Below are 26,694 nucleotides of genomic sequence, written 5' to 3'. Positions count from 1 at the left end.
TGAAAATGAGCGTGGGCATACTGAGCTAGAGATGTTGGACTGCCCACGCAGAGGTCTACGACTAATAAAACTTTGCCTGCAGCAAGCTGGACATGGACTTGGAACTGGAAGTTTGCAAGCACTATAGAGCTAGCTATACCTTAGGCTTAGCTAGATGATCTACTAGTCTAGATTGTGTGTTTAGATTCTATCACTATTACCTTTTCTTGTGTCTTTCTACATGCTATAGTAGAATAGCTTAGTCATCATTATCATATAGCAGGTAGCTACTGCCACCAGAGCTGGCCACGCTGGTTCTCTGATCTGACTTGCAGCACAGCTTGGTGGTTGTCTCAGTGCAGTACAGTACAGTCTTACTCTGAATGCGTGGGAGAATACCTTACGTCACGATTGTGGGCTACATATCGCCCACGTTCATAAAAATCCTTGTGGATCACGCGATTTCCCAAACCAGGCCTTACTTTTTCTTAACTGTACGCCCATTTCTTTCTTTGCTGCCTCACTATGTCTTTCTTATGTTTATGAATGAACAGTGACAACAGCAAGAAAAAGTAAGGCCTGGGAACGAGGCTACATAACAGCTACGAGCTGTGATGCTCCGTACAAGCAGCTGTAACCACACTGGTATTCTCAACCGGTAATGAGACGCTAGTGTGGTCCCAGATGGTGACCCACTCACACTGGCACTAACAATAGAAACAGCATGCTGATATATACCAATGGTTTTCTCTCACAACACTTGTGGTTCTTAAAAATGCGAATTGAACGACATATGCTTGTACATGTACATTTACTCAATTCGAGTGGTGATGCAAGACACTACTTGTGAATGTAACTAATTAGGACCATAATTGTAAGCAAAAGGACAACTCTTCGAAGAGTGTCCTATTTGCACAGAGGATCACAACTTGACTGCTTGATAGGTCACAGCTACAACGGTGCGGTTTGGCCTTTTTTTCCTGCTCGAGGCACCATGACCCACAGCTTGGTAGTGGGATGACTAACTGTGGCCAAACAGGTAGACACCCGACTCCAATGTAGTTACTCACTGGCACTTACATTAGCAACAGGATGCTTATTTATAGCAATGGTTTTACTCTCATAAGATTTGTGGCAGAATAAACGACATGATAAACACTTGTATGGGTACACCTCTTGTAACTATGACGTGAATTAAGAAAAGTTCCTTCTATGCTGAAGACTCTTTGAGTGATTTACGTACATTGCACTTGAATGCTGTCTTGACCTCTGTACCCTCCGTCACCCACACATTGCCGACCAGGTCACCTGATGCTAAGCTCCTCCCACTCGGACTGAAGTCAACGCCACAGCAGGATATCTCATGAGAGTTGACCACATGACTTGTAGCTACTTCACTTACAACACCTACAGATAACATCATGTACGTAACATTACACAGGGATATGGTTACAATAGTACAATAAGTGTTTCTAACTGTCGAATTATCACTATACTCACACGTACACGTGTACAGTTGTACAAGCAAGTTTAGTACCAAGTTAGTAAACATGCATCACTTAAACAGAAACAGGCAGCCTAGAAGAAGCTCTTTCTTTTAAATGTGGCTCAACTTTGCAGCAACCATATTTTCACAGCAACCATATTTTCAGAAAATACAATGGTTACAGAAGACAGTGTAACTCCAATAAGACTATAACGACATCAATACCATATCAATATGAACCTTGCTCATCTCTATCAACTTTGAGCAGCCTCAACGCACTGAATCCACACACCCAGAGAGACGTGCGTGAAACCGACCAATCAAGTCGGACTATGATGTCAGGTGACCCGATCTTCACCTCTTTGACCTTCGACCCTTCTGTCGACCACCATACGAGAGACCCAGAGTCCGTGGGCAGCACCAGACATGCCTCGTCCCACACACACGTACGACTGGTCACTCCCTGACGAGGAGAAATGAGATAGTGCAAAACAAAGGCAAATTGTACACACTTTTAAATTAGACCCTAGTTACTGTAAATTGTTAATGGACCACCCACCACACACACCCACTCACCACGCACACGCTCACCCACACACACACACTCACACACACACACACTCACCACATTGATGGTAGCAGTCACAGTGAGGTCGTCCCTGACAATCAACACTCTCCCTCCCTGCACACCCAACGCATAGCAACCGTTGTAGGACTCGGACATATACAGTGTCTCCACCCTCACACCCCCACTCTTCACGGGGGGCAGTGAGGACATCTTGAGCAGCCTCCCCTCTCCATCAAACAGCTGCATGGTTGTAGCTCTATCCGTTTGTTCTTTCACAGCTAGTACATAGCCAGTCGACGTTATCTCTCCCATATAGAATGCGTTCACATACTGATCATCTTTAGTTGCCTCAGGGCTATTGCTAGTGGTTTTTTGTGGGGGGTCCGTTTGACCGGCCTTCACTTGCCAGGCCAGCTGCAGTTTAGCGGTGGGGGGTCCTCCCTCGTTAGTGGAGGTGATTATATCGTACATGACAATGGAAGAGTTTGGTCCAATACCGATGACAATGAATCTCTTGCTGTCATGTGACCAGGCGAGCTGTAGCAATTGGTTAATACATACCATCACACATTACACACCCTCACTATTAGAATACGCATTTTAACAAATTACACGTTCACATGATACTGGCATCCTTACACATTACACACTACCATCACACATTACACACCCTCACAATTAGATAATACAATACGTACATTTTAACAAATTACACGCCCTCGACTCTCCACTCATAAAACGCTGGCATCCTCACACATACAATCACATGCTACTGACACCTCATACCACCCACTCACATGATGCTGACATCCTATCGGAGCTTTGGTTTCATCCACACAGCTCCACTGGGGGTCCCACAACTTCACGCCTCCACTGTAGCAGGCCGTGGCCACCCACTCATGGTCAGGTGACAGTCGCATGCTCGTCACAGCATCAGAGTGTGCTTGAAAGGTGGAGCTCCTCTCGCCAGTACGTATATCCCACCGGGTGATGAACGGACCTGTGTGGGTGTGGTGTGGGTGATGCACATACGACTACTATCACAAGTGTACCTAACACTATTCCCTGCGATGGTGTGTCACATGCCATGCTTAGATCACCGTATTTGTTTTCGGACTGAATATAACACGCTCTCACCAATAGGGACATCAAAGAGGTATTCCGAGTCATCGTTGCCATGGTGAGCATAGACGAGAGTAGCGGAGGTGTGTCTGGCTGAAGCCACACCCCACGACTGCACCATCCTCACACTCGTACTCGTACTCATGGTCACCCGGTACCCGTACTGTGGAATTATAAAAGAGGAGCTAGGGTAGTAAGGTAAACAGGGTCAGGGTAGTAACAGTACGTAGTGCTATATAGTGTTATAATTATTAAGCCTCACTTTTCTCTCTTCCCAGTAGAAAGTGCTCATGCAACTTGTCTGGCACACCAGAATGTTTTCAGGTCAGTGCGGCCTGGAATAGAGGCTAGGATGGTGCAATACTAAGTGCGGCCTGGGATCGAGGCTACTAATTACACTGAACTAGCCTCAATTCCAGGCCGCTCACAATGAGAAAGTGAGAGGGGCTGGGATAGAGGCTAATACTGAACATATGAGCCACTCTATATAGACAGCTTGGGTGTGAGGGGGCGTGCCTCCGGTACACACACACACATCATTTTTGGAGTATAAAAGGTACAAAAATCGAGACAAATTTAATAACAGGTATACAAGTAGTTATTCACTGTTGTTCATAAATTTCTTCTCAATATTGTTGGCTAGGCCCCGTCTATCCACACTGGGGGCTCTCAAAGCTTCCACCATGACCGACCAGCTCGGAGATCCCTTCTTGAACCAGGCCTCCAACATTGCAACAAAACACTCGTCCACACGACCATTGTGGGACCTTTCTATGCTCTGCACATACAAGAATGAGAAAATGCAGTTAGTTACAATAGAGTTAGGGTTACGGGTTAGTAGGTAGGTGGCAGGAGTAAAGTGTATGGGAGTATACATGCATGCACTGAAGAAATGTTTTCACTGCAATAATACTGTATCCGATACACTTTACTCCTGCCATCTACCCTAGATACAGAGTATGCATGAAGCCTCCCCATTGTATATATACAGTGTATTAAATTATAGCTACACTTTCATCTGCAAACGAATAACATTGTGCTAAGTCAATTTGAACAATACTCACTTTAATAGTTCCCTCGTCCACATCTAAGTTAATGGCCAGGTGGTCCCACTTTGCACGAGCATCCCAAGTAGCATCTTTGACAGTCTTGAGAGTTATGTCATCACCTGTAGCTGTGGCCTCACCTGGACAAAGCGGGAACATGGTTTGGTAATGAAGCAGCAAAGAACATGTACATGCATGTATAGGGAATAACAAAGGGGGAAACTGATAGATTACTGATTAGCAAAATACATGCAACAGCAAGAATTGAAGAGCATAATTTATACAACCGGTGTCAAAACCAATGTAACTATAGCTGTGTACGTGTCTTGTTGCCGTTGGCAATTGAGGCCAAGGTAATAAACACACAATTTGCAAATAACATACATCACAAGAATCATGCTTTACACAGCATTGTCAATACTTACTGATACATCTCAAGCAGTGGTGCACTTTGAAGCAGAGCTGCTTGTTCTTGGATACTTCACAAGTGTAGAACCCATCGCAATGATCCCTCGTCACTTTGTTCACAGTGAGCTCGTTATCTGATCCACTCGCTACCTTCCTGCCTTTCCTGGTCCACTTGAAGGAGAGGTCATCAGGGTCAGCAAATCGCAGGGCTTCAAGAACAGCTTTCTCATCCAGCTTAACTTCCTAGAAGGAAAAAAAAATGTATGTACATGTACTGTAAAATACAGTAAATGGGTATGACAAATAATTGAATACTCCTATACCACATACCTTCGCTGGACTATAGCGTTAAACTATATAGCATACAGTACATATATACATAATATAAGTTAAAACTGATTACGTACCTTTGCAAACCAGCACTCCTGATGGGGTGGTAGACTGTCAACACGGCCGTGCTCGCATCGAAAGAAATTTTTCAGCTTGCACAGACAAACCTCCTCAGCTTTTTGATGCTTTGGGCACTGACAATCGAATGCAATAATCGGCTCGATCTTCTTGCTAATTCCGCTCATCATATACAGGACGGTAGTCAGCACATAGGAGCAGAGATCATGCATGTTGCAATCTTCACGTCTTGTAAGTCGAATCTCGTAGCAGTTGACGTGGGCTACCAGCGTGATGTCATGTTTGGCACTATCGACTTCGAAAGAGACCAGATTTCTCATGACACGAGATTCTCGCAGATTCCATTTCAGCCCCAAAATCTTGTTTTGTCCCTCGGAAACCAACTTGCTGATCATGGCACAGAAGACACCAATGGGCATATAGCCAGACTCGAAGGTGATCTTGATTGGAGAGGGTGTGTTGGAGTCGATGGCTGGAGCATTTGAAAGCTCTTCCTTTGAGGCACACTCGAGGATAGCTGGCATGAAGTAAACTGGCTGGGGACCTTTACCAACTATGGGTGCAAGGAGACTGACATGCTCAAGCAACTTCACAAGCTTGTCGACCGGGATCAATTCACCTTCCTTCACTTTTGCTTTATTCGTCTTGGAACAGCAGAGTTTAATCACAGGAATCGAGAATTGCCCGAATTCTTGCCACTTCTTGATCTCGGCAGCGGTGAAACGAGACCTCTTATCACCTGAGTGTAGAGATAGAAGAGATTCGACAATCAGGAGACTGATGCTGTTGAAGACAACATTGGGGCTGCAGATGACATGGTTTTTGAAGTAAGACTCCTTGTCCTTTATGTCAGGATAGTAGAGAAGGGCCCCCACACACTGGTGCAAATACCAAATGGTGAACTTCACCTCATCTTCATCCATCTCCAATTGTTTGCCAATCTGAATGCACTCTTCCATCGTCGCAATTTCAAATTCTTTTCGTAGAATGATCCCATACAGGAGCTGTGCAGGGCGAATCTGGATTTCAGCATCATCAAAACGTGAGTCAAACACTGTTTGAAGGTGTTTACGAATCGGATCAATGTCAGCTTCTTCGCCACGGAAGTTGTCCACGGAGAAGAAATGACTGTCATCTGGGTGGCTGATGACTTCACCAAAATTTGAGGTAATGGTGGATAAGACTTTGTGCTTCTCTTGGAGTTTTGCTTGCAAACGTTTTTTAGTTTCAGCTTGAATGGTAGAATCTGTGCTCAACTTATCAACAGCACTTGCTAACTTGGAGAGGGTTTCGTTACATTGCTTCATCTGGAGCAAAAGTTGAACAGCTTTGGGTGTGTTCTGTTTCAATTTGTTTTTGATTTCAGGAGGTAGAGTTTTCTCGAGAACTTCCACTTTGCTTTGCAATTCGGTATCCTCTTGTGGTGTCGTTGGTTTCTGCTGTTTATCAGTGGTGGCCTTCGCTTTTGCTTTTTGCTCGACATGTTCTACCAGGTTGTTCGAAAAGGAATCCTGCTTGCCAACCTCTGCCTCAAATTCGAAAAAGATCTCCTCCACCTTCTGCTCAGATTCGACTTCTTGCTGCACCTCCAGAATCAGCTGTATTGCGGCTTCCAGGGTGTTTGCGTCAAGACCGGGGTAATCCCCCTTGAGCTTTTCCTGAACGACTTCTGACTTGGCTTGAATTTCCAACACGTCTTGGTAAGTGCCCACTAGACTCACGACAGCCTGAAGATCTGCGAAATGTTCAACTTTCTCGGCAATCTTGGAATCAAGATCCGAATCAACGGTGACGTGATGGCTGATGGCTGAAAGAATTTGGGAGAGGGTTTCTCGAATTGTATACTTTGCTTGGAAGGGGGTGATTTTGTCTTGGTCATGTTCGTAGGAAACCTCATAAAGCTCATCGAGATCTTTATCGAGAGGGAAGAAGGCGAGAAACATCCCTGGGCCTTTGCTCAAAAATGGAAGCATCTCCATAAAGCCGGGTTGCCCACCTATGTCAATGATGTTGAGTAAAACTGTGCCTACCAACTGTTCCATGTAATTGCCGCGCTTGACAATATTTCGAAGGTTTTCAATGATCTTGTCAACCTTGGTTTCTGGAGCCTTTGGTTTGGCTGGCTTACTTCCTTCCTGGGGAACTTGCTTTGTGCTTGGCTGAGCTTTAGAATCTTCGTTTGTGTCGACATTGGTTTCTGGAGCCTTTGATTTGGCTTCTTTGTTTCCTTGTTTTTTGCTCGGATCAACTTCAACTGTGGGATGAGTATCATAATCTTCTTTTGGCTTAGAATCATCAATAGAAGCATCAATTGCATCAACAATGGGATCATTCGTTGGATCAGCAGATTCAACTACTTTGGAAATGGCGGCTTTTACAACTTGCTGAAGGCCAATCATGTAAGCGAAAATCAGTTGTGCTTCGTTGTCAATATCTGTGGAGGCTTTGAGAAACAATTTGGAGTCACTTGACACAGCCAGGACTTGATTACACTCGGCAAGAAGAGTGCTGCAGCGTTTTCTGTCTTGTGGTGGGATTGATGCTAGGTTAAGTAGGTGACCCAGCAGACGTTTTCGGAAGGTGGTTTTGCCGAGCCCTGAAAGGCCGATTAGGTACAGTTTGAGATAGCGGATGTTGATGGTGTTCTCTGTATCTGTCAGCAACTCGTTCAGCTTGTGTAAGTACTTCAACTGCTCTTCAACAGAGGCTGAAAGTAAAGGAAAAAGTTAGTAAGGTGACAAGTACTTCAAGATAAGTAAAAAACTGCAATTGATGTACTGATTAGCATTATTGGCAGCTGCCAGATACCATTATAGTGGCGTGTGTGCACATTTTTGCCTTCTATGGGGTTGTAATATTCGCGTTTCAATGCCAGGAAACCACACTCACTATCTGTGAGTGGGTTTTCACTGATCTTCGCGCCAACTGCTCTGCCATTGAAAAACGCTAAATTTTCCACCTCACGAAAATTTCCCGCTGATATAAGGTATGTTGATGTCCAATGTTAAACAAATTTAGTGGATGCAGAGCCACATCCATGATTTTGCGTCAGGGGGAAAATGAAAAATGTAGGCGAAGCCCCCTGCAGCGTATGCATGCACCGAAAGGGCCCTGGGGTATGCTCCCACGGACAAATTTGGATATTTGAGGGTCTTAGATCGACTCTGCATGGTGCAATTTCAGCTCATAAGCCATAATAATATCAGTATACAAAATTAATGCTTAATGCCAGGTCCAAGGGGGTAGGGGGAATTACCCCCTCGCCCCCCCCTCAATACTTATTGTCCACTACATCAGATTTATAACAGTAAACCTCCGAGGACAAGGACGAAGCCCCGAGGCCAAGGATGGTTTACGTTTGCCATAAATTCGAATGTAGTGGACAATAAGTGTTATAATTATACCCACTTGAATGTAAAGTACTTACTACCTAAGCTACCTCACCTTGGATACAACTAGCTAACAGTCTCAAAAACTATTAAAAACGAACAAAAAGCTTGTGGTATAGCTTGAAACCAGTGCTAAGCTTCTAGCTCGACGCACTAACTATATATAGTCAATGTCCAAGCAGTGAGCCCCACCCATCTTCCAGCCTTCCTGGTGTTTAGCGAGCCCCAACCCATCTGTCCTGCCCTTGTCAACAAGTGTCTAGCTTCTTTTTGGCTGTGTAGATCTTAGTATAAAATCAGTGCACCCTCAAGGAATGTGCTCCAGGGCTGGGGTTTATGGTAGTTAAACCCCACCTAGTTGCTATGACCCAAGTGGGGTATATTAATGCTTTAACAGTAAGAAAAGAGCTGCAAAGCTTTTTAATAGCTCGCAGCCATTAATAGTTTGGACTTTAATCCTTGCCACTCGTGTCCTTCCCAAGGGGCCGATCTTATAGAACTATACCTGCACTAAAACTACTGACGTGAAATGGCTCTTTCAACACTTCTGGTTGCTATCCTGACCAGTGACGTCAGGATTCTGGTTAGCAGCTGCTGATGTCATCAAAACAGTAGAAATTTGTAGTTATCTCAGCAATGGAATAAGCATATAGGATGTTCTTGGTATCAAAATGTAGCCCATTTAGCTATCTGTAAACTTATTACAGAAATTTGAAAGCTAAGCTATTAATTTTTCAAAAGTTATTACTCTAACCAAAAGTATACCTGAAAACCAGTAAATCATGAATTATATACACTGTGAACATATATAAGACCCATGAAGGATAGCCAGGATACCTAAACCATTGAACAATTATCTTATGAAGTCTGAGACCTTAGCTGTTTAAGGTTAGTGTTTTATTACTCTAACCGATTACTCACTATAGCAATTTGCTGTTGTTCTTATTAATCCCCCCAAACCCACCACCATGGACCTCATGTTTTCATGGACATTTTTTGGGATATGTTATTCATTCACCTACACAATGGTATCAGCACCATTAAAGATTCCAATCAAAAGATATCAACATTTAAGTACAGCACTCACACATTTGTGGTAATCTACTCTCTAAGCTGGATGCACTGTAAGAGCTTTTTTAAAAGGGTGCATGGAAAAGCAGGACACGGACACAGACACGGACACGGACACGGACACGGACACGGACATGGTCGCAGAGATCTATAGTCCAAAAACGATCTACATAATTATTATTATTTCATTGACGCCCAATGCCAACAATAATTGTAATTATTATTATTTCATTGATGAGACCAATGCCAACAATAACACTGCAAAGTACAGAAAACTTATGTCAGTATAAAAATAGTTACACACAAAAAACTCAAGTTCAGTACAAAAACAGTTACACAAACGACATACAAACTCGAAGCTACAATCAGACCAAACTCAGTACAAAGCAAATCCAAATGACAAGGCTGAAGTAATTCTTTGTCCATTATTAATTCAGCTGGGGAGAAATATGGGTGCTTCAAAGTAACGCAAAAAAATTTAGCATGGTAGTAGGTGTTTCGTCATGTGACATCTCCCATCGCCCAGTATGAGGGTTCTGAAAGAGAACATGTTCTTTGTGCTGAATAACAAGATCATCAAGAGTGTGATCAATTTTTCCACGGCAGCCTTGACACCTGGAGATCCTATAGAGTTCGAAAAAAGAATCCGAAATGGTTGACCCACTGAGTGCTGAGGAGATCGAGATGGATGGTATAGTGGGGGTGGCCCAGAAAGAGGACCTTGCCGGCACACTGTTAACAGAAATTGGAGAATAAACTCCAACTGAATTGTGACCAAAAGTGGCATACAGAGCACTTATTCCAACAGAGTACACATTCCGTTGTGGTGAAGCAGATGGAGCAGACAATTCATGCTCAGAGCTACCAAAGGGAGAGTTGTAGAGAGAGGGTGGGCAGGGTGTCCTTGATACTGATCGTTTTTTCACTTCACCAATGTTGTTGTCAGAGTCAGAAACTATGACTATGGGACTATTTACTCATTTGAGCCCGGATTCAAGAAGATAATTATAACTATAAATTATGTCTTGTCTATACTATAATTATTATCACCATGTGGCTTGAACGCGCAATGCGCACAAAAGTAGTCTACGTGTAAAAAAAATTTATGTCCGTGTCCATGTCCATGTCCGGCGTCCGTGTCCAGCTTTTCCATGCACCCTTTTTAAAATGCCATGGGGTCATGAAAATGTTTATTGGAGGCTGTTATTTTTACCCGAGGCCGTGCCGCCGCCAGCGGATATAGTAGTCCGTTGGTTTGTTTGTTTGTGTATTTTGAGTCTACTCACCTGGATGTCACAGCGCAGTATGGATAGTCTCACACAGCAAGTTATTAGTTTTAAAAGTGGCAGATTTTGATGTTAAAGCTTCGTTGTTAATTAAATAAAAGCGAGCAAAAGCTAAGAACAGAGCCTCCAAGTAGACGGTTTTTTCCGGATTTATACGGATTTCTGTCTTCTAATACGGTTATACGGAATTAACTGCAAAAATACGGATATACATGTAGATCTAGAAGACTAGAAGTGACCTTTTGTCAGCTTACAGAATAAGTTAACTTATAGTTGACAGTGAATGATCTAGTAGCATCCCTACAGCTGTAGTAGCTCTATGCCCTATATTGGTAGTGAGTCTGATACTGAAAGACAGGTATAAATTTATCTTGTAAAGCCAAGTCTCGCTTGCCACACCCCTTTATTGAAGGGGCGGGGCAATTACAAAGCCTCATTTCCATGTTTTTTACTGAAAATTATCATTAAATACGGAAAAATGAGCTGATTAATACTGAAAAGAAAAGTCTCTACTTGGAGGCTCTGTAAGAAGCACTTGCACGTTGGCCTCTAGCTAGCTACATGCGTCCTTTTTTCGAGGTACGTATTTACAGCTGAAGTGATCCTGTTACCAGGAAGGGACAGAATTTCATTGCGAAATGTTACTTGCTAATTACCCAGCTTCCATGCTTCATACATACTACATATACTACTATTTAGTGATTGTATTCATGCAGGTAAAGAGCCGAGGGTTAGCACTTCAGTGCTCTAGTTATTAAAGTAAACGGTCACTTAACGCACGTAACATGACAGTAACCATGGAACGCTGTTATCATACTGACCCTCTCTATATGTAATTCACAAGCATGTATATATATGATGTACATTTTATGGCACTTGATTGTGAATATAACTAACCAACCTGAGCTTGCTGTGTCCTTGCTTTCCTGCACTGAGGAGTCATCACTCTTGATGTACTTGTCCTCAATCTCATCAGCAATGCCAGGATAGTCAATGATTGGTGACCTCAGGGCTTCAACCAGCTGAGACCAGGTTGGGTTGGGTGAGGACTTGAGCCATTCTGCAAGCAGTTCAGTGAAGCAATCTCCCGGCATATTTGTAAGGTTTGCCTCCTGAATAGCCTGCATGTACAGTGAATAGACCACCAATTTATTAAGACGTCATTCTGCATGTCGTTGATTTTCATGATACATTGTGTGTTTTCGTAAGGGAATCATGTATATGGAATTTCAATTCAAAAACCTTGGCAACACTGAAATCAAAACAACCAGATGATAATTTATTGTTTTGAGGTGCTACATTATTATATTTTAGGTCACTCAAAAAGGAGACTGCATGCAGTTTCCCAACAGAGCTAGACTGCTGTAAATTAGATGCAATGCAAGCGGAGCATTATTACCCGAGGCGAGTGAGCGGTCGATTGGTTTGTTCGTCTGTTTGTTTGCGATTTGTGCATGAGTGCATGTACTCACCTGGATGCGATAGCACTGCATTTACAGCATGGATAGCCTACACATAACAAGTTATTATGCCTCGAGGCGTAGCCGCATGAGGGATACGGTAAAGCTGACTGTGTGTGTGTGTGTGTGTGTGTGTGTTCCAACTGCATGCATGTAACTGCTCAACGGTTGCAATGCGACGAAAACTAACAGCTTCTATAGGCTTCTAGCCACGTTCTCTTGGATTTTGATTCGTGGATTAGCAAACTAAAGCTTCTTTCTCTAGTTTGACTCACATTGAAGGCTGTTGCAGTCTCTTCAGAATCTTTCATAGCATCATCTGTTTGCACAAACTTTCTATTCAACTTATAAGTTAGCCTTGCACTAAAGCGCTAGCTTTTTGTTGGCTACAAGAGTCAGAAAGAGCTGCTGCATGAAGAAGCTAGCTAATTTTAGTAGCCATTATTGAACTTGCAGACACACCCCTTATTCCTGGATGTAATGCGCATGCGCGCTCAATACCACGGTAAGAGAATCTATTTTGAACCCCAGATCCTGGAAGAATCAATTCTCTTCTTTGTTGAGGTCCTGGTAAGCCACAAACCAACCTTTTCTGATAACTCTTTTTAGACTCCTTGTTATAGATACTACTTTCTGGATTGAATTCTGTGATTAAACTCTTAGACTGCTGTTGCTCCCACTGTTTGGCTACAGGCCATTTAAGACGATCAGTATGCACTATTAATATAATTAACTGTGGACACCCCTTTCTTGTGAAACAATCAAAACATATTGTAAATTATTTACCTCTTCTATAACACTCTAATACTTTCGATCGAAAGCAAAAACATGGCGAGAGCCATTAGCAAGCGCACGCTTGCAACACTCGTTAGTTTTAGATTTCGATGTTAAAGCTTCGATTTACAAGCGCCCTTTATTCGAAGTAGATCTACATATTTGCAGCTAAAGTGATCAAAAGTAGATTTGTAGGTTGTTTTCTGTACTCCTCTGGTATCTATTTATATTCATGTCAACAGCCAAGGGTTAGCACTTGAGTGCTCTGCAGGTGCTGATGCCTCGGTGGAGGCACCAAAGCTATACGACATAAAACTACACTGTATAGATCTTATGATATTATCCTATGGACACTGAAGATTATCACGAGTCTGTGCCAGTAACTGCACGAGTGCCTGCAAGGCACGAGTGACAGCTACTAGGCACGGACGAGTGATAATCATCAGTATCCATGGGATAATGCATTTATTGCTTGGCAACCAAAATGCAGGTGGAATCTGCGCATGCGCAACATGCGGTTGCTTTATCAACCAGAAGAATGCGTAGCAACAAAATTGACCAGTTGAAGACGAGTAGAGAAAGAAAACAGCTAGAAAGACAAAGAAATAAGACTCTAGAACACCAAGAGAGCTTGCAGAAGGCTACTTAAAGATTTTGTAGAGAACAGACAAGAAAAAAAGACAAGAAAAACGTTGACAACCATGCAGCAACCCGTTTTGAAAATGGATAGTTCTGAAGGATAAACAGCGTGTGCTTACTTTCTATCATGCTCCAGTGTATCAGAAGAGGAAACATGCACCGCTATAACTGAAGAAAAGTGTGACAACCATTTTTAGAGCCATGCAAAACGACTTTATACAAGCCTGAACAGGCTTATATGGTGGTGTAGTACATTCTACATGTGCAATACTCAGCTCAAAGCACCCACTCCCAACACTGATGCCTGTTTGATGCATTACATATGAACACTGACAACCTCCTGACCCTCAGCTTCACTGCAAAAAGAGCACAGAAGTGATACAGAGCATCAGAAAACAGGAAAAGAGACTGATAAACATTGCAATGCATGATTATATAAGTGTGTAAACTATGTTTTCCTTGTTCTCTCACTGCTGAAAACGTTTTATTCCAAATAAGAATCACTTCCTAGTGTGCAATAACAAGTGTGCAATAATATACTTCCGGGTGTGCGATATGGAAAAATATCTGCACAGTCGGTGATGAGTCGCTTCCTGTGCAATTTGAATGTAAAACGCTGATGTCAGCACTTATTAAAAAGCAATAAATAGCTATATTAAACTAAAAAAGTGGGATTCGTTGCTAAAAAAGATATCAACAATTAAAAGTGCATAATAATTAACGGCTGCTGCATGAGAAAGAGCTAAGTGCATGCAACTTTGCAGCTCTTTTCTAACTCTTGCAGCTACCAACAGCCATATAGCGTTCTAGTGCAGAGCTACCTTATTGTTAACGGGTACTAATTTTAGCGAATTTGTAATTAACGCTAAATTAAGTACGCGCAAATAATAAAACGCAATTAAAAAATTATGATAAAATCATTTTTTTCATTTTTTTCTGATGTAGTTTTGTATAATGTGATGTACTTTTGAGAGTAAGCAAGCTAGCCCTTTTTCATCTGTATCTGACTCCAAACTTTCCATTCAACCTTAAAACTCGTACATGTATACTTGCATGTATACTTGCATGTATACTTGCATGTATATACATCTTTTGACTAATATATAATTGTGGTAATAAATTTGCTACAAATCTGCCAAAATTAGTACCCTAAAAACAGAGAAAAATCTGAAAACGCTAAAATTACTACCCGTCTATAATAGTAACATTAAGGTAACTACTAAGTATAGAGCAGCAACACTCTATGGACAAGTTTTGTTAGGCATAACTTGAGAATGAAGCATGCATTATTTTGCAAATCCACAAATTGCAATCCAAGAAGTCGTGACTATAGAAGCTCTTATACTTGCACTTCATTGATGCAGTTTAGACAGACACAAACACATCGTCCCTTAATGTACTATTATTAAATGGGTAATAAATTTGCGCTAAATTTTGTCCGCACAAATAAATAAAACACATTATGAATCTTTTTTTTCCCCTAATGCTAGTGTTGTTTTGAGAGTACGCTATAAGCAACTGTATCTGACTACAAACCTTCCAAAACTCACATATCAGTGAAATCGCTAAATTTTGAGCCCGCTAATAGTATAGCAAGCAATACGGTCCCTGTAACAGGATGCGGACTGCATGGAAACTATAAATATACAGTTTCATTTGGAGTGGCCGTTATACAGAAAAGTGATACTTACCTTATCAATTTACCTTATCAATTCATTATAACAAGGGCGGATAAAAGAAAAGAGGGCATGCATGCTCACTAGCACTCCAATTAACGTGGGCGCAAAAACGGCACTATCTATTTATACGTATATGTACTTTTACACAAAATTCTACTATGTTTTTTGTATTTTGCCACCACCCCCATGCACTTACGCTTTTTGTTTGTAAGCTGTTGGTGTGTCTAATCCAGCTGTAACTGCTCAACGGTTGCAATGCGACAAAAACTAACAGCTTAAATTCTAAATACTTCTAGCCACGTTCTTTTGGATTTTGATTCCGTGGATTTGCAAACTAAAGCTTTTTTCTCGAGATATGGCTAGTTTGACTCACATTGAAGGTTGTTGCAGTCTCTTCAGAATCATCATGCATCTGTTCGCACAAACTTTTATTCAAATTAGCCTTGTATTCGCTAGCTGTTTGTTAGCCAGGAAAGAGCTGCAAAGCTAGCTTTACATTGCCAGCAGCTAGCAGCCATTGTGAACTCCGACCTCTATTTGCAAATCCACCCCTTTTTTATGTTCGCATGCATACTAAACTCAACGTGATTATTTTCACTTCTCTGATTTCCAAATCCTGCATGGTCCCAAATCCTGGTAAGTACAACACTTTAATAACCTACCATCTACATAAATACCATAACAGACTTTTCTTAAAAGAGGTTATTATCGATTTTATCGTTATAATTATATATATATCCATTTCCAACGTCATCATTCCCAGCCTATTTCAATTTGTATTACTAGTTGCTGTGTTTAATGTATGGAATTAATTCTTTGGCAAATACAAATGTAAAATAACATTATACAAAGCTGAATAATACTTTTTGAGCGAAAGTAAAACATGGCGAGAGGTATTAGCACAGTGCAGCTTGCAACACTTGTTACTATTGTACATGTACATACAGCCCAAGAGAGTACCGTATATAAAACTAGATTATTAGCACATGCGCTCATAGGGTCAATAGCAGAGCTCTATACGCTTATATTCGAGAATGCGCCTATAATGCAGTCATTTCGAGCCCCACCCAGCAACCGGATGTCTCTGTGATGAGAGCTGACTCACAAGTTCGCTAGAAAGTGAGCAAGCAAGGCAAGCAGGCAACCCTGGATCTATACCATACTATTATGTTACAGTTCATTTACTAACCCATGCAGAGTCAGCTAACAGAGACAACAAACCTATCACAATTCTAGCTTTCTATTGTAGTGACCCTTTTCCATTGTTCCTGGTACAAGATCCACTTCAGCTGTAAATACGTAGGGCACCTCAAATAAAGGCCGCGTGTATAGTTAGCTAGCTGTCAACGTGCAAGTTCAAGCTTCTTAGCTTTTGCTCGCTTTTATTTGACAACAAAGCTTTAACATTGAAATCTGTCACGTGCAAGTATTAATAACTTGTTGTGTGAAGGCTATCCATACTAGAACGAAGCGCTACGACATCCAGGTGAGTAGACTCAAATTACACAAACAAACAAACCAACGGACTACTATACCCACTGGCCGCGGCACGGCCTCGGGTAAAAAACCTGAAGTTGAGCATGCGCTTAAAATAAAGATACGCTTATAGTCGAGTAAGCGCTAATAATCCAGTTTTTACGGTACTGGGAAACTGCATCCCCTTTAATCACCTCTAGTGTTCCAACTGGTAGACCCAACACAAGCCCCAGACTCATCCATTTAGCACGAGCACTCCACAAGGCAGTTCTCACCTCTCTTAGTGTGAGGGACCCTGGAAACACATGTAATAGACGACAATGTAAAAGGTGTGGTTTAGCTCGATTAAATCACTTTACACACTACATAAAAATATAAATGCCTCACTATACACGCATGCACGTATGCAATATTTTTCAGAGTGCCAACATCACTCACCTGCTGTGTCCTTGTTTTCTTGTAATGATGAGTCATCACTTTTGATAAGCTTGTCCTCAATCTCAGCAGCAATGTCAGGACGGTTAATGGTTGGTGACCTCAGGGCTTTAACCAGCTCAGACCAGGTGGGGTTGGGTGAGGACTGGAACCATTCTCCAAGCATTGCAGTGAAACGATCTGCCAAGACAGTGTGGTTCTTATGAATAGCCTGCAGAGTAAACACAGATGATGTACGCGCATGTATAATGAGACATTGTAGACACGACTAGTACAATAAATTGTGTGGTCTAATTGTTTAGTTACTAATCAAAAAGGCACCACTCTAGTCTTAGCGCCAACTTGAACAGTCTAATTATGCCTCGGTGCGCATGCGCAAGCGAGGTATACAGTAGTGTGTTTGTGTGTGTGTGTGTAGACTGCTCGAGCTGCTCAAGGATCAATGAAGTGCAAGTAAGAGTTTCTATAGACTCTAGTCGTGTTTTCTTGGATTTTAATTCGTGGATTTGCAAAATAATGCTTGGTTCTCAAGTTATGCCAGTTTTGCTTACTTGGAATGCCAGTGCAGCCTTTCGGCATTGATTGTTTTTAACAACAATCATGGTCGATCATTACCCACTCCTTGAGTTTCTCTGCGATTAGATGTTCACCTGTATTGATATATAATGCTATTGCTAATAGCTAGTAGCTTTATGTTATGTAGCTTTGATATATCCATCGAGGCATCAGCACCCGTGGTGCTTTCTTTTTTCTGAATTATAATTGGGCGCCAAATGAAGCGATCAAAGTTATTTATCTTGCACTTTCAACGTGGCCGTCACTAAATGAAGGGCCAGCTGAGGCTCATGTATTATTCTCCGTTCTATTTGTGCGCCAAAGTTTTTTGTGGCACCTTAACTAATTTAAAGGTAGAGTACAATGTTAAATCACCTTTAGTGTTTCCTCAGATAGATCCAAAGCAAGCCCCAACTCAAACCACTTAGCACGAGCATGCCACAAGGCAGCTTCCATGCGTGCCCCTTGAAGCATGGAAGACCCTGGAAATGAAATGAAATTACAGTTACCGTACCCTCCGAAAATACACCCACCCTTTTCTGCAAGAATTTAGGCTTATTATACTGGGCGTTTAATCGATAACAATGACTTTTCACAATATACGCCACCCGTGCGGCCTTAAATCTATAGGCTTTACACTTGGCTCTATGACAATTCTTTATTAATTAAGTATTTTCATTTCAAACTACTCTTCATTCTGGATGGGCGTATTATTGAGTCAATCCCCAGAACTTCAAAGCAAAGAGGGGATGGACGTTTATTCAAGATGGGCTTATTTTCGTGAGGTATGGTGAGCAAATACAAAGCACATGCAGCCACTGCACAGGGGCGTAGGGAGGGGTAGGGCTTTGGGGGCTGGAGCCCCCCCCCCTTCCTCTGCAAAAGTACCAACAGGAGCCCCACCTTCTCTGTGCACCTTTTGAGCCTGGGCTATATAGCAATACAATAAGATTATTGGCACCATCAATATGCCCAAGAGCTAGCTATATATAGCAACTATAGTGCAGCACTACGGTAAAAACTAAGCTTCTTTAATTTAGCTAGCTCTAACAATAGTTGTACACAAATAAACTTATTGAAGGGTGTGGCTAAAGTAAGAGATCTTGCACATGTGTACTGCAGTGTGAATAATACCACCACAATTTGGTTGGTGCTAGAGCAGGATAAGAGCTGACTTCCTGGACATGAGCAATTGATTAGGAGGTGTGGCTCCAGTTAACCCCTAAAATGTTGGCACGTGCGCCGCAGGGGGTTCTGGCGGCCTCTAACTCTAACTAAGCCCCCCTTCCTGGAATTCCTGCCTATACGCCATGAGCACATGCATGCATGCAATCAGGTTTTAAACAGGAAGGCCTTTCAGTCTTGTTAGGAGCTTAATGTGCGCTAACATACTAACTTGCTGTATCCTCCTTTTCCTGTACTGGGGAGACATCACTCTTGATGTACTTCTTCTCAATCTTATCAGCAATGTCAATACGCATAATGGTTGGTGATCTCAGGGCTTCAACCAGCTCAGACCAGATGGGGTTGGGTGAGATCATCAGCCATTCTCTAAGCATTGCAGTGAAGCGATCTTTTGAGGTACGGTGGATCTTCTTAATAGCCTGTATAGAGTGAACATTGCTTTAGTTTAACATACGCTAACATGTTTATAAATAACGAAGAACGTTAAAGCGAGTGTGAGCGAATATCACAGCTGCAAGTGCTCATTTGAAGCATGCACACTCAAGATCGTGAGCCGTAAATTATCATGATCCATGACAAACAGACAGACAGAAAATTGCCACCGTTGAGTACCAGGTAGGTATAGGGGTATAATTTCTTTTGGGGGACATGCCATGGCATCAAAATAACTGCAAAATCATAGAATTTTCAGAGTAAATTGTTGTTGATTTACAGTACACGTACCTTTAACCTATCATGATGTACATTATATGTACATGTACGTATAATGTATTGTATATGTGCCTTTCAATCACCATTAGTGTTTCGTATGGTATTTCTAACTCAATCCCCAGACTCCTCCATCCAGTACAATCATCCCACAAGGCAGCTCTCACCTCTCTTAGTGCGAGGGAACCTCGAAACACTGTATGAATAGAGGAAAAATGGAAAAGGTGTGGTATCAATTAAAATCTAAACATGCACACACAGTACATATGCGCTTGCTGCACGGGAGATTGGCAGTATTTGTCAGAGTGCTACATCACTCACCTGCTGTGTCCTTGTTTTCTGATGAGTCATTAATTTTGATTAGCTTGTCCTCAATCTCAGCAGCAATGTCAGGACGGTTAATGGTTGGTGACCTCAGGGCTTTAACCAGCTCAGACCAGGTGGGGTTGGGTGAGGACTGGAACCATTCTCCAAGCATTGCAGTGAAACGATCTGCCAAGACAGTACGGTTCTTACGAATAGCCTGCAGAGTAAACACAGATGATATAAAGTATAATTGCATGTTGTCCTATTATTCACTGATTCGTACAGTGATTAATCGCGTATCAGTAATTGCACGTTGTCATTAACAACGTGCAATTACTGCCTTGATGACCGCACGTTCGAATAACGGCCGCGGCTAATTTTTTTTACTGAATCTGCAGCTAAAGATGTCCTTAAAACTGCATTACAAACAATTAACAATCAATAGTATGGCTACTTGTGCAATAAGGGATTAATAGCACTCATAACAAGCACTGGCAAGATTAATAGCACTCGGCTGCGCCTCGTGCAATTAGTATCCTTGCCATTGCTTGTTACTCGTGCACTACTATTAATATTGCAATACTATATTAATTAACTGCATGCTTGATGTTGCCTCTTCACAGACATGTACATATACATACAGTTGTGGTGTAATTCTTTAGTTAACATTTATCACATATATATGCAAATGAAGCATTATATAGAGTCATAACTTTGTCATACTTCACTGAAATTCCAAATTTCATTGTTTCTTTGTAGAAATCCCTGGCATATTTTTCAACCACATGCATAATAAAAGTATATAAACGAAGCTATAAAATTAACCAAATAACTTCCGGTGCCAAACTGAATGCATATAGATTTTACCATGTTTGTCGAAAAATCACCTCTAGTGTTTCCTTAGATAGATTCAAAGCAAGTCCCAATTCAAACCATTTTGCACGAGCACCCCACAAGGCAGCTTCCATGCGTGCCCTTTGAAGCGTAGAAGACCCTGGAAATGCAATGAAATTATAGTTATTGGAGTATAATTATAGAGACTAAGCACGTACTGCACAGCAGTTAAACAGAAAGACCTTTCTGTGCTATCATAATTATACTAACTTGCTGTATCCTCCTTTTCCTGCACTGAGGAGACATCACTCTTGATGTACTTGTCCTCAATCTCATCAGCTAAAACATTAAGGTGAACGGTTGGTGACCTCAGGGCTTCAACCAGCTCAAACCAGGTGGGGTTGGGTGAGATCATCAGCCATTCTCTAAGCATTGCAGTGAAGCAATCTGTTATGGTACGGTGGTCCTTATCAATCACCTGTAGGGTGAAGCTTGATTAACGTATGTTAACGTATGATGTTTTTGCATGTGGCCAAGTTTGAGGTTGCCCACACTGGTTGGTGGTTAAGTACTACACCATGCACTTCTAAACAAAACAACCACCACTAGACCTATAATCATTTTACTACAAAAAGAGGCAAGTTCGTGTGTTGATTAAAAATGCCATGCACCACTTTGAAAGTCTGGGCACATCATTAATCTGAGAGTATTGGGAAACTACATGCCCCCTTCAATCACCTGTATTGTGCCGTGTGGTAGACCCAACGTAATCCCCAGCTTCCTCCATACATAACGAGCACCCCACATGACAGCTCTCACCTCTCCTAGTGTGAGGGACCCTGGAACACGTGTACAGTGTGAATGAATGGAGGAAAATGTAAAAGGTGTGGTCTCGATTAAAATCTAAACACAGACAGTTTGGATGCATCAACTGCCAAAGGAGTGTTCAGGTTAGCCTAAGCTAGCTAGTTGACTGTTCGTGGCAGCTAGCTAGCTCTACACAAGTCTATTATGGGACTTCCCCTCTCTAGTAACGTGTGACCGGAACCCCAACAAATTTCGCGCTGCGCGCTCGTAGTTTGGCATCCCCCTTTCATTTTTCCTGGATTAACCACTGAGCATAGACCGTGCAATTAAGGTACCTGTGGGCGTGTGTGTCAGGGGAGGGGGGAAGCGAGAGCGAGCAGGGCTCGCGAATTTATTATGTTAATGGAGTATAAGGGCAGGGCGGGGCAGTACAGTGTAAGCAGTATAGTATAAGCAGGGCAGGGCAGTATAATATAAGCCTTATGGACACCGGGCAGGGGCAGAGCAGAGCAGTATACTATAGAGCGCTGAGCAGTATTATTATTATAATGCCGTATGTCAAAGAGTGGGTAATGATCGAATGATTATTGTTAAAAACGATCGATGCCAAAGTTCAAGTCTAAAATTAATGGCTGCCATCAGCAGAGCCTTGCAGCTCTCTTCTCACTCTTGCAGCTACCAATAGCTAGCGTTCTAGTGCAGAGCTAACTACTAAGTAGAGTAGCAACACTCGATAAACAAGTTTTGCTACGGACTCTTCTGAAAAGGCTGCAATGGCATTCCAAGTAAGCAAAACTAAGCATAACTCGAGAACAAAGCTTTATTTTGCAAATCCACAAATAAGAATCCAAGAATACATGACTAGAAGCCTATAGAAACTCTTACTTGTACTTCATTGATCCTTGAGCAGCTGTATATAGCAGTCTACACACACACACAGCAGGGTATATGGCAGCGATAGCAGAGCATATGCGGGTGCACAAATAATAAAAGCAACCACAGGTGCTGATGCCGAGCTATACACACATTATGATTATCATGATGAACATTATTTTGTGCATTTGCTGTATGCAAATTCGAGGAGTGGGTAATGATCGACTAATACCGTTATTAAAACCGATTAAATTAATGGTTACGTCGGCATGCTCCCGATAGCTAGCGTTCTTGTGCACAGCCAACTATACTATAAGTAGAGCAGCAACATTTTGTTCATTTGTTACGTACTCCAAGCATTCCAAGTAAGCGAACTAGGCACATCTCGAGAACCACGCCCATGCCACGAATCAAAATCCAGGAAAATATAGTCAGAAGCCCACGGAGACTCTCAAAAAACTAAAAAACAACTTGAAAAACTGTGCATTCCAGGGGCTGTATGCTAATATTCTATAATCATATCCTACAGTCGTTGACCAATGAGCAATAATTAGTCGTGACGTAAGTGTGGTATAACTATAGAAACTCTTATTTGCACTTCATTGATTCTTGAGCATGTTGTAGCAGTCTACACAGATACACACACAAACACACTATACTGCATACCTCGAGGCATAAAATAGGCCTTGGGAAGATGTATTTGGGCGTTAAGGTGATATATTTTCGCCAGTATTAATTTCAGCTATTTCTGCGAATGAGAGTTAAATCGCAAAAATGTGTACTTGCAGATAATTAGAAAATGCAATGAATCCCACTTTCGAGTACGTAGATATGCTATTAATTTCACAACTTGAGCAGAATTTAATTTTATTACCAGCTAAACAGTGAAAGCGCAAACAAATCTACCTGTGAAAATAATTATTATGTCACCTTAAGGTATACGAATTCGCCTTTTTTGGGCGAATTCCAATGCGCATAATTTTATAAAACGCGAGCACATGAGTATTTCGTTGCAACAATGGTAGGTGGATTGTGAACACATTGTTAAAACATCAACATTAATTATACGTACATTACATATAGATGCTGGTTGTGCTGTAACAGTTGCTGTAGGGCCTGTATATATTATGATATTATCCTATGGATACTGAAGATTATCACGAGTCTGTGCCAGTAACTGCACGAGTGCCTGCAAGGCACGAGTGACAGTTACTAGGCACGGACGAGTGATAATCATCAGTATCCATGGGATAATGCATTTATTGCCAAAATGCAGGTTGAATCTGCGCATGCGCAACATGCGGTTGCTTTATCAACCAGAAGAGTGCGTAGCAACAAAATTTAGTTCTCCCAGTTGAAGAGGAATTTAAGAGAAAGAAAACAGCTAGAAAGACAAAGAAATAAGACTCTAGAACACCAAGAGAGCTTGCAGAAGGCTACTTAAAGATTTTGTAGAGAACAGACAAGAAAAAAAGACAAGAAAAACGTTGACAACCAGCAACCCGTTTTGAAAATGGATAGTTCTGAAGGATAAACAGCATGTGCTTGCTTTCTATCATGCTCCAGTGTATCAGAAGAGGAAACATGCACCGCTATAACTGAAGAAAAGTGTGACAACCGTTTTTGAAGCCAAAACGACTTTATACAAGCCTGAACAGGCTTATAATGGTGATGCAGTACACTTCTACATGTGCAATACTCCGCTCAAAGCACCCACTCCCAACACTGATGCCTGTTTGATGCAGTAAATATGAATACTGACAACCTCCTGACCCTCAGCTTCACTGCAAAAAGAGCACAGAAGTGATACAGAGCATCAGAAAACAAGAAAAGAGACTGATAAACATTGCAATGCATGATTATAAGTGTGTAAACTATGTTTTTCTTGTTCTCTCACTGCTGAAAACGTTTCATTCCAAATAAAAATCACTTCCTAGTGTGCAATAACAAGTGTGCAATAATACTTCCGGGTGTGCGATATGGAAAAATATCTGCACAGTCGGTGATGAGTCGCTTCCTGTGCAATTTGAATGTAAAACGCTGATGTCAGCACTTATTACAAAGCAATAAATATATATATGTATACAGGCCCTACAGATTCTTGTGCGTACATGCATGCTGTATCGTGCTGATGGACTAATAATTATAGAAGAATCTCATAACACAAACCATCACATTTTTAAATCATGGTAATTTTACTACGTATAATATGTAATTATATCTCTTAATATCCCATCAACAATACCATGACGCAGGTATAAATTATCTCACCTAAACTGGACCTGGATGTGTTATCACCTTTATCCGATCGACACTATAAAAGGGAGAATGAGACATAAGTATAGATAGAAAAACATTAGCAGCTATATAAACATAAATGAAAAAAGGACCGTACTATAAATTTACAATAAATACATGTACCTCAGCTTGATAATTATGCACATCTCGATCAGTTGACAGTGGAAAAATGTCACTTGTTATGGAAGAGGGCAACAGCTCGACACAACCTTTACTGATTTTACTAAGTTTTAAAACATGATCGTTCAAATTTAAGATGGAGGATACATTCCATTCGAATAGCTTTAGTCGATTCAGTTCACAATCGTCGTACGTAGAATCAAGTTGTACAATCATAGTGACGATATCTTCTCTGGAATCTGAACTAGTCACTCGTACTCGTCGTTTAACATACTCCACAAAATTGGCTTTGTAGAGTTTCATCTTCTCTTTGTCCTCGGCTGTTCCGAAACTGTCTGTAATGTGATCAACCATTTCATAGTCAAAGAAGGAGAAATAGTCAGCAATAATTTGCCAAACACCTGCAGAAGTTGAACATTTCCTAAGTTTATTTCTTTGATTCCTGAAAACACACTGATTTGTTTTGCCAAAAACCTTATTTAGACAGTTAAACCCCATCAAGCAAGCAACCAAAGAGTCTTTATCAATTCTTCGAACTTCAAGTGACTGGCACAGCTGTGACACAAGTTTGTTGAATAGTGTTTCCATTTCCATCGAATCCACTTCTAACTCTCGAGGTATAGAGACTACTTCACTGATTGCACCTGCATACATAGTAGTGTGTGTTTACATGCTAGACTAAATAATCATACTATATACACTGTAATTATTGTTGAAACCAGCTATACAAAATCACATATACCACCATGCATACATGCACCCTTCTTATGGCCAAATATATAATCACCATCCAATGACTCAATGGATGACACCGAGGCAGTTTTTGTAGTGCTGTTTTGAGCTCTCTGTATGTGGAGTATATAGGGATTAAAATTGTGTGCAGTACATACAATTCCACTAAAACTATAGCATATGGTTATGTACAATGCACACTGATTGCCAGATTGTTTGACTATAATTATAAAATCTGTTAACTATATACAGTTACCTCAAGTCTTTCTGAGACTCTCTCTAGACCTGTATAAACATGCGATACAAATATATATAGTGTGCAGATCGGCTACTTTTCATCAACTTACTTCCCTCTATTGCTTCAGCTACATCATTTCTTGCCACCATAGAGTTTTTGAGAGCAGTACACATTCCTCCCAAAGTTAGAGGATCACCTGACTGCAGTCGACGAGCTAGGGCCTCACGCAAACACACATCATTGTCACCACTGTAGGTCTCATGAAAGTTGGTTAAGTCGGTATAGCTCAGCTTCAACGCAAGTCCCAGGTTGAACCAGTTCGGACTAACACTCCTCACCTTCTCATACACCTCAAGTATGTCAGAGATAGTCAGAACAGTATCTGCATTACAATGATAATTCTATAGTGAAATACATAATCAAAATCCAGGAAAATATAGTCAGAAGCCCACGGAGACTCTCAAAAAACTAAAAAACAACTTGAAAAACTGTGCATTCCTGGAGCTGTATGCTAATATTCTATATATCTTACAGTCGTTGACCAATGAGATCAATAATTAGTCGTGACGTAAATGTGGTATAACTATAGAAACTCTTATTTGCACTTCATTGATTCTTGAGCATGTTGTAGCAGTCTACACAGATACACACACAAACACACTATACTGCATACCTCGAGGCATAAAAATAGGCCTTGGAAAGATGTATTTGGGCGTTAAGGTGATATATTTTCGCCAGTATTAATTTCAGCTATTTCTGCGAATGAGAGTTAAATCGCAAAAATGTGTACTCGCAGATAATTAGAAAATGCA

At 41.4% G+C, this 26,694-nt stretch overlaps 2 protein-coding genes across 6 annotated transcripts in view; both read right to left on the bottom strand.

The window, feature by feature from the left end:
• The window catches only part of LOC135334614 (uncharacterized), a 5,943-nt gene extending 2,385 nt beyond the window's left edge, over positions 1–3,558 (bottom strand). The window contains exons 1-6 of the mRNA XM_064529873.1: positions 3,418–3,558; positions 3,171–3,318; positions 2,831–3,033; positions 2,091–2,570; positions 1,706–1,928; positions 1,223–1,386 (exon numbers count right to left, since the gene is read on the bottom strand). Coding sequence (XP_064385943.1) covers positions 1,223–1,386; positions 1,706–1,928; positions 2,091–2,570; positions 2,831–3,033; positions 3,171–3,318; positions 3,418–3,447 — 1,248 coding nt within the window. The 5' untranslated portion in view covers positions 3,448–3,558. The remainder of the gene's footprint in view (positions 1–1,222; positions 1,387–1,705; positions 1,929–2,090; positions 2,571–2,830; positions 3,034–3,170; positions 3,319–3,417) is intronic.
• A 125-nt stretch (positions 3,559–3,683) lies between these two features.
• The window catches only part of LOC135334611 (uncharacterized), a 36,549-nt gene continuing 13,538 nt past the window's right edge, over positions 3,684–26,694 (bottom strand). For 4 of the 5 annotated variants that reach the window (XM_064529866.1, XM_064529870.1, XM_064529867.1 and 1 more), the window contains 19 exons: positions 25,992–26,264; positions 25,901–25,929; positions 25,700–25,757; positions 24,916–25,556; positions 24,766–24,808; positions 21,553–21,653; positions 21,085–21,292; positions 20,868–20,974; positions 19,996–20,197; positions 19,761–19,870; positions 19,178–19,385; positions 18,157–18,263; positions 17,230–17,437; positions 16,986–17,086; positions 11,665–11,884; positions 5,017–7,724; positions 4,627–4,852; positions 4,220–4,341; positions 3,684–3,933 (listed from right to left, as the gene is read on the bottom strand). In XM_064529866.1, the coding sequence (XP_064385936.1) occupies positions 3,754–3,933; positions 4,220–4,341; positions 4,627–4,852; positions 5,017–7,724; positions 11,665–11,884; positions 16,986–17,086; positions 17,230–17,437; positions 18,157–18,263; positions 19,178–19,385; positions 19,761–19,870; positions 19,996–20,197; positions 20,868–20,974; positions 21,085–21,292; positions 21,553–21,653; positions 24,766–24,808; positions 24,916–25,556; positions 25,700–25,757; positions 25,901–25,929; positions 25,992–26,264 (5,852 nt within the window). In that variant the 3' untranslated portion in view covers positions 3,684–3,753. The remainder of the gene's footprint in view (positions 3,934–4,219; positions 4,342–4,626; positions 4,853–5,016; positions 7,725–11,664; positions 11,885–16,985; positions 17,087–17,229; positions 17,438–18,156; positions 18,264–19,177; positions 19,386–19,760; positions 19,871–19,995; positions 20,198–20,867; positions 20,975–21,084; positions 21,293–21,552; positions 21,654–24,765; positions 24,809–24,915; positions 25,557–25,699; positions 25,758–25,900; positions 25,930–25,991; positions 26,265–26,694) is intronic. The other variant, XM_064529868.1, reaches the window with a different exon arrangement.

Source organism: Halichondria panicea, chromosome 4, assembly GCF_963675165.1.
Source record: "Halichondria panicea chromosome 4, odHalPani1.1, whole genome shotgun sequence".
In the NCBI taxonomy this organism is placed as follows: domain Eukaryota; kingdom Metazoa; phylum Porifera; class Demospongiae; order Suberitida; family Halichondriidae; genus Halichondria; species Halichondria panicea.
The sequence above is the reverse complement of the archived record's forward strand: the minus strand, read 5'-3'. Positions and strand labels throughout refer to the sequence as shown.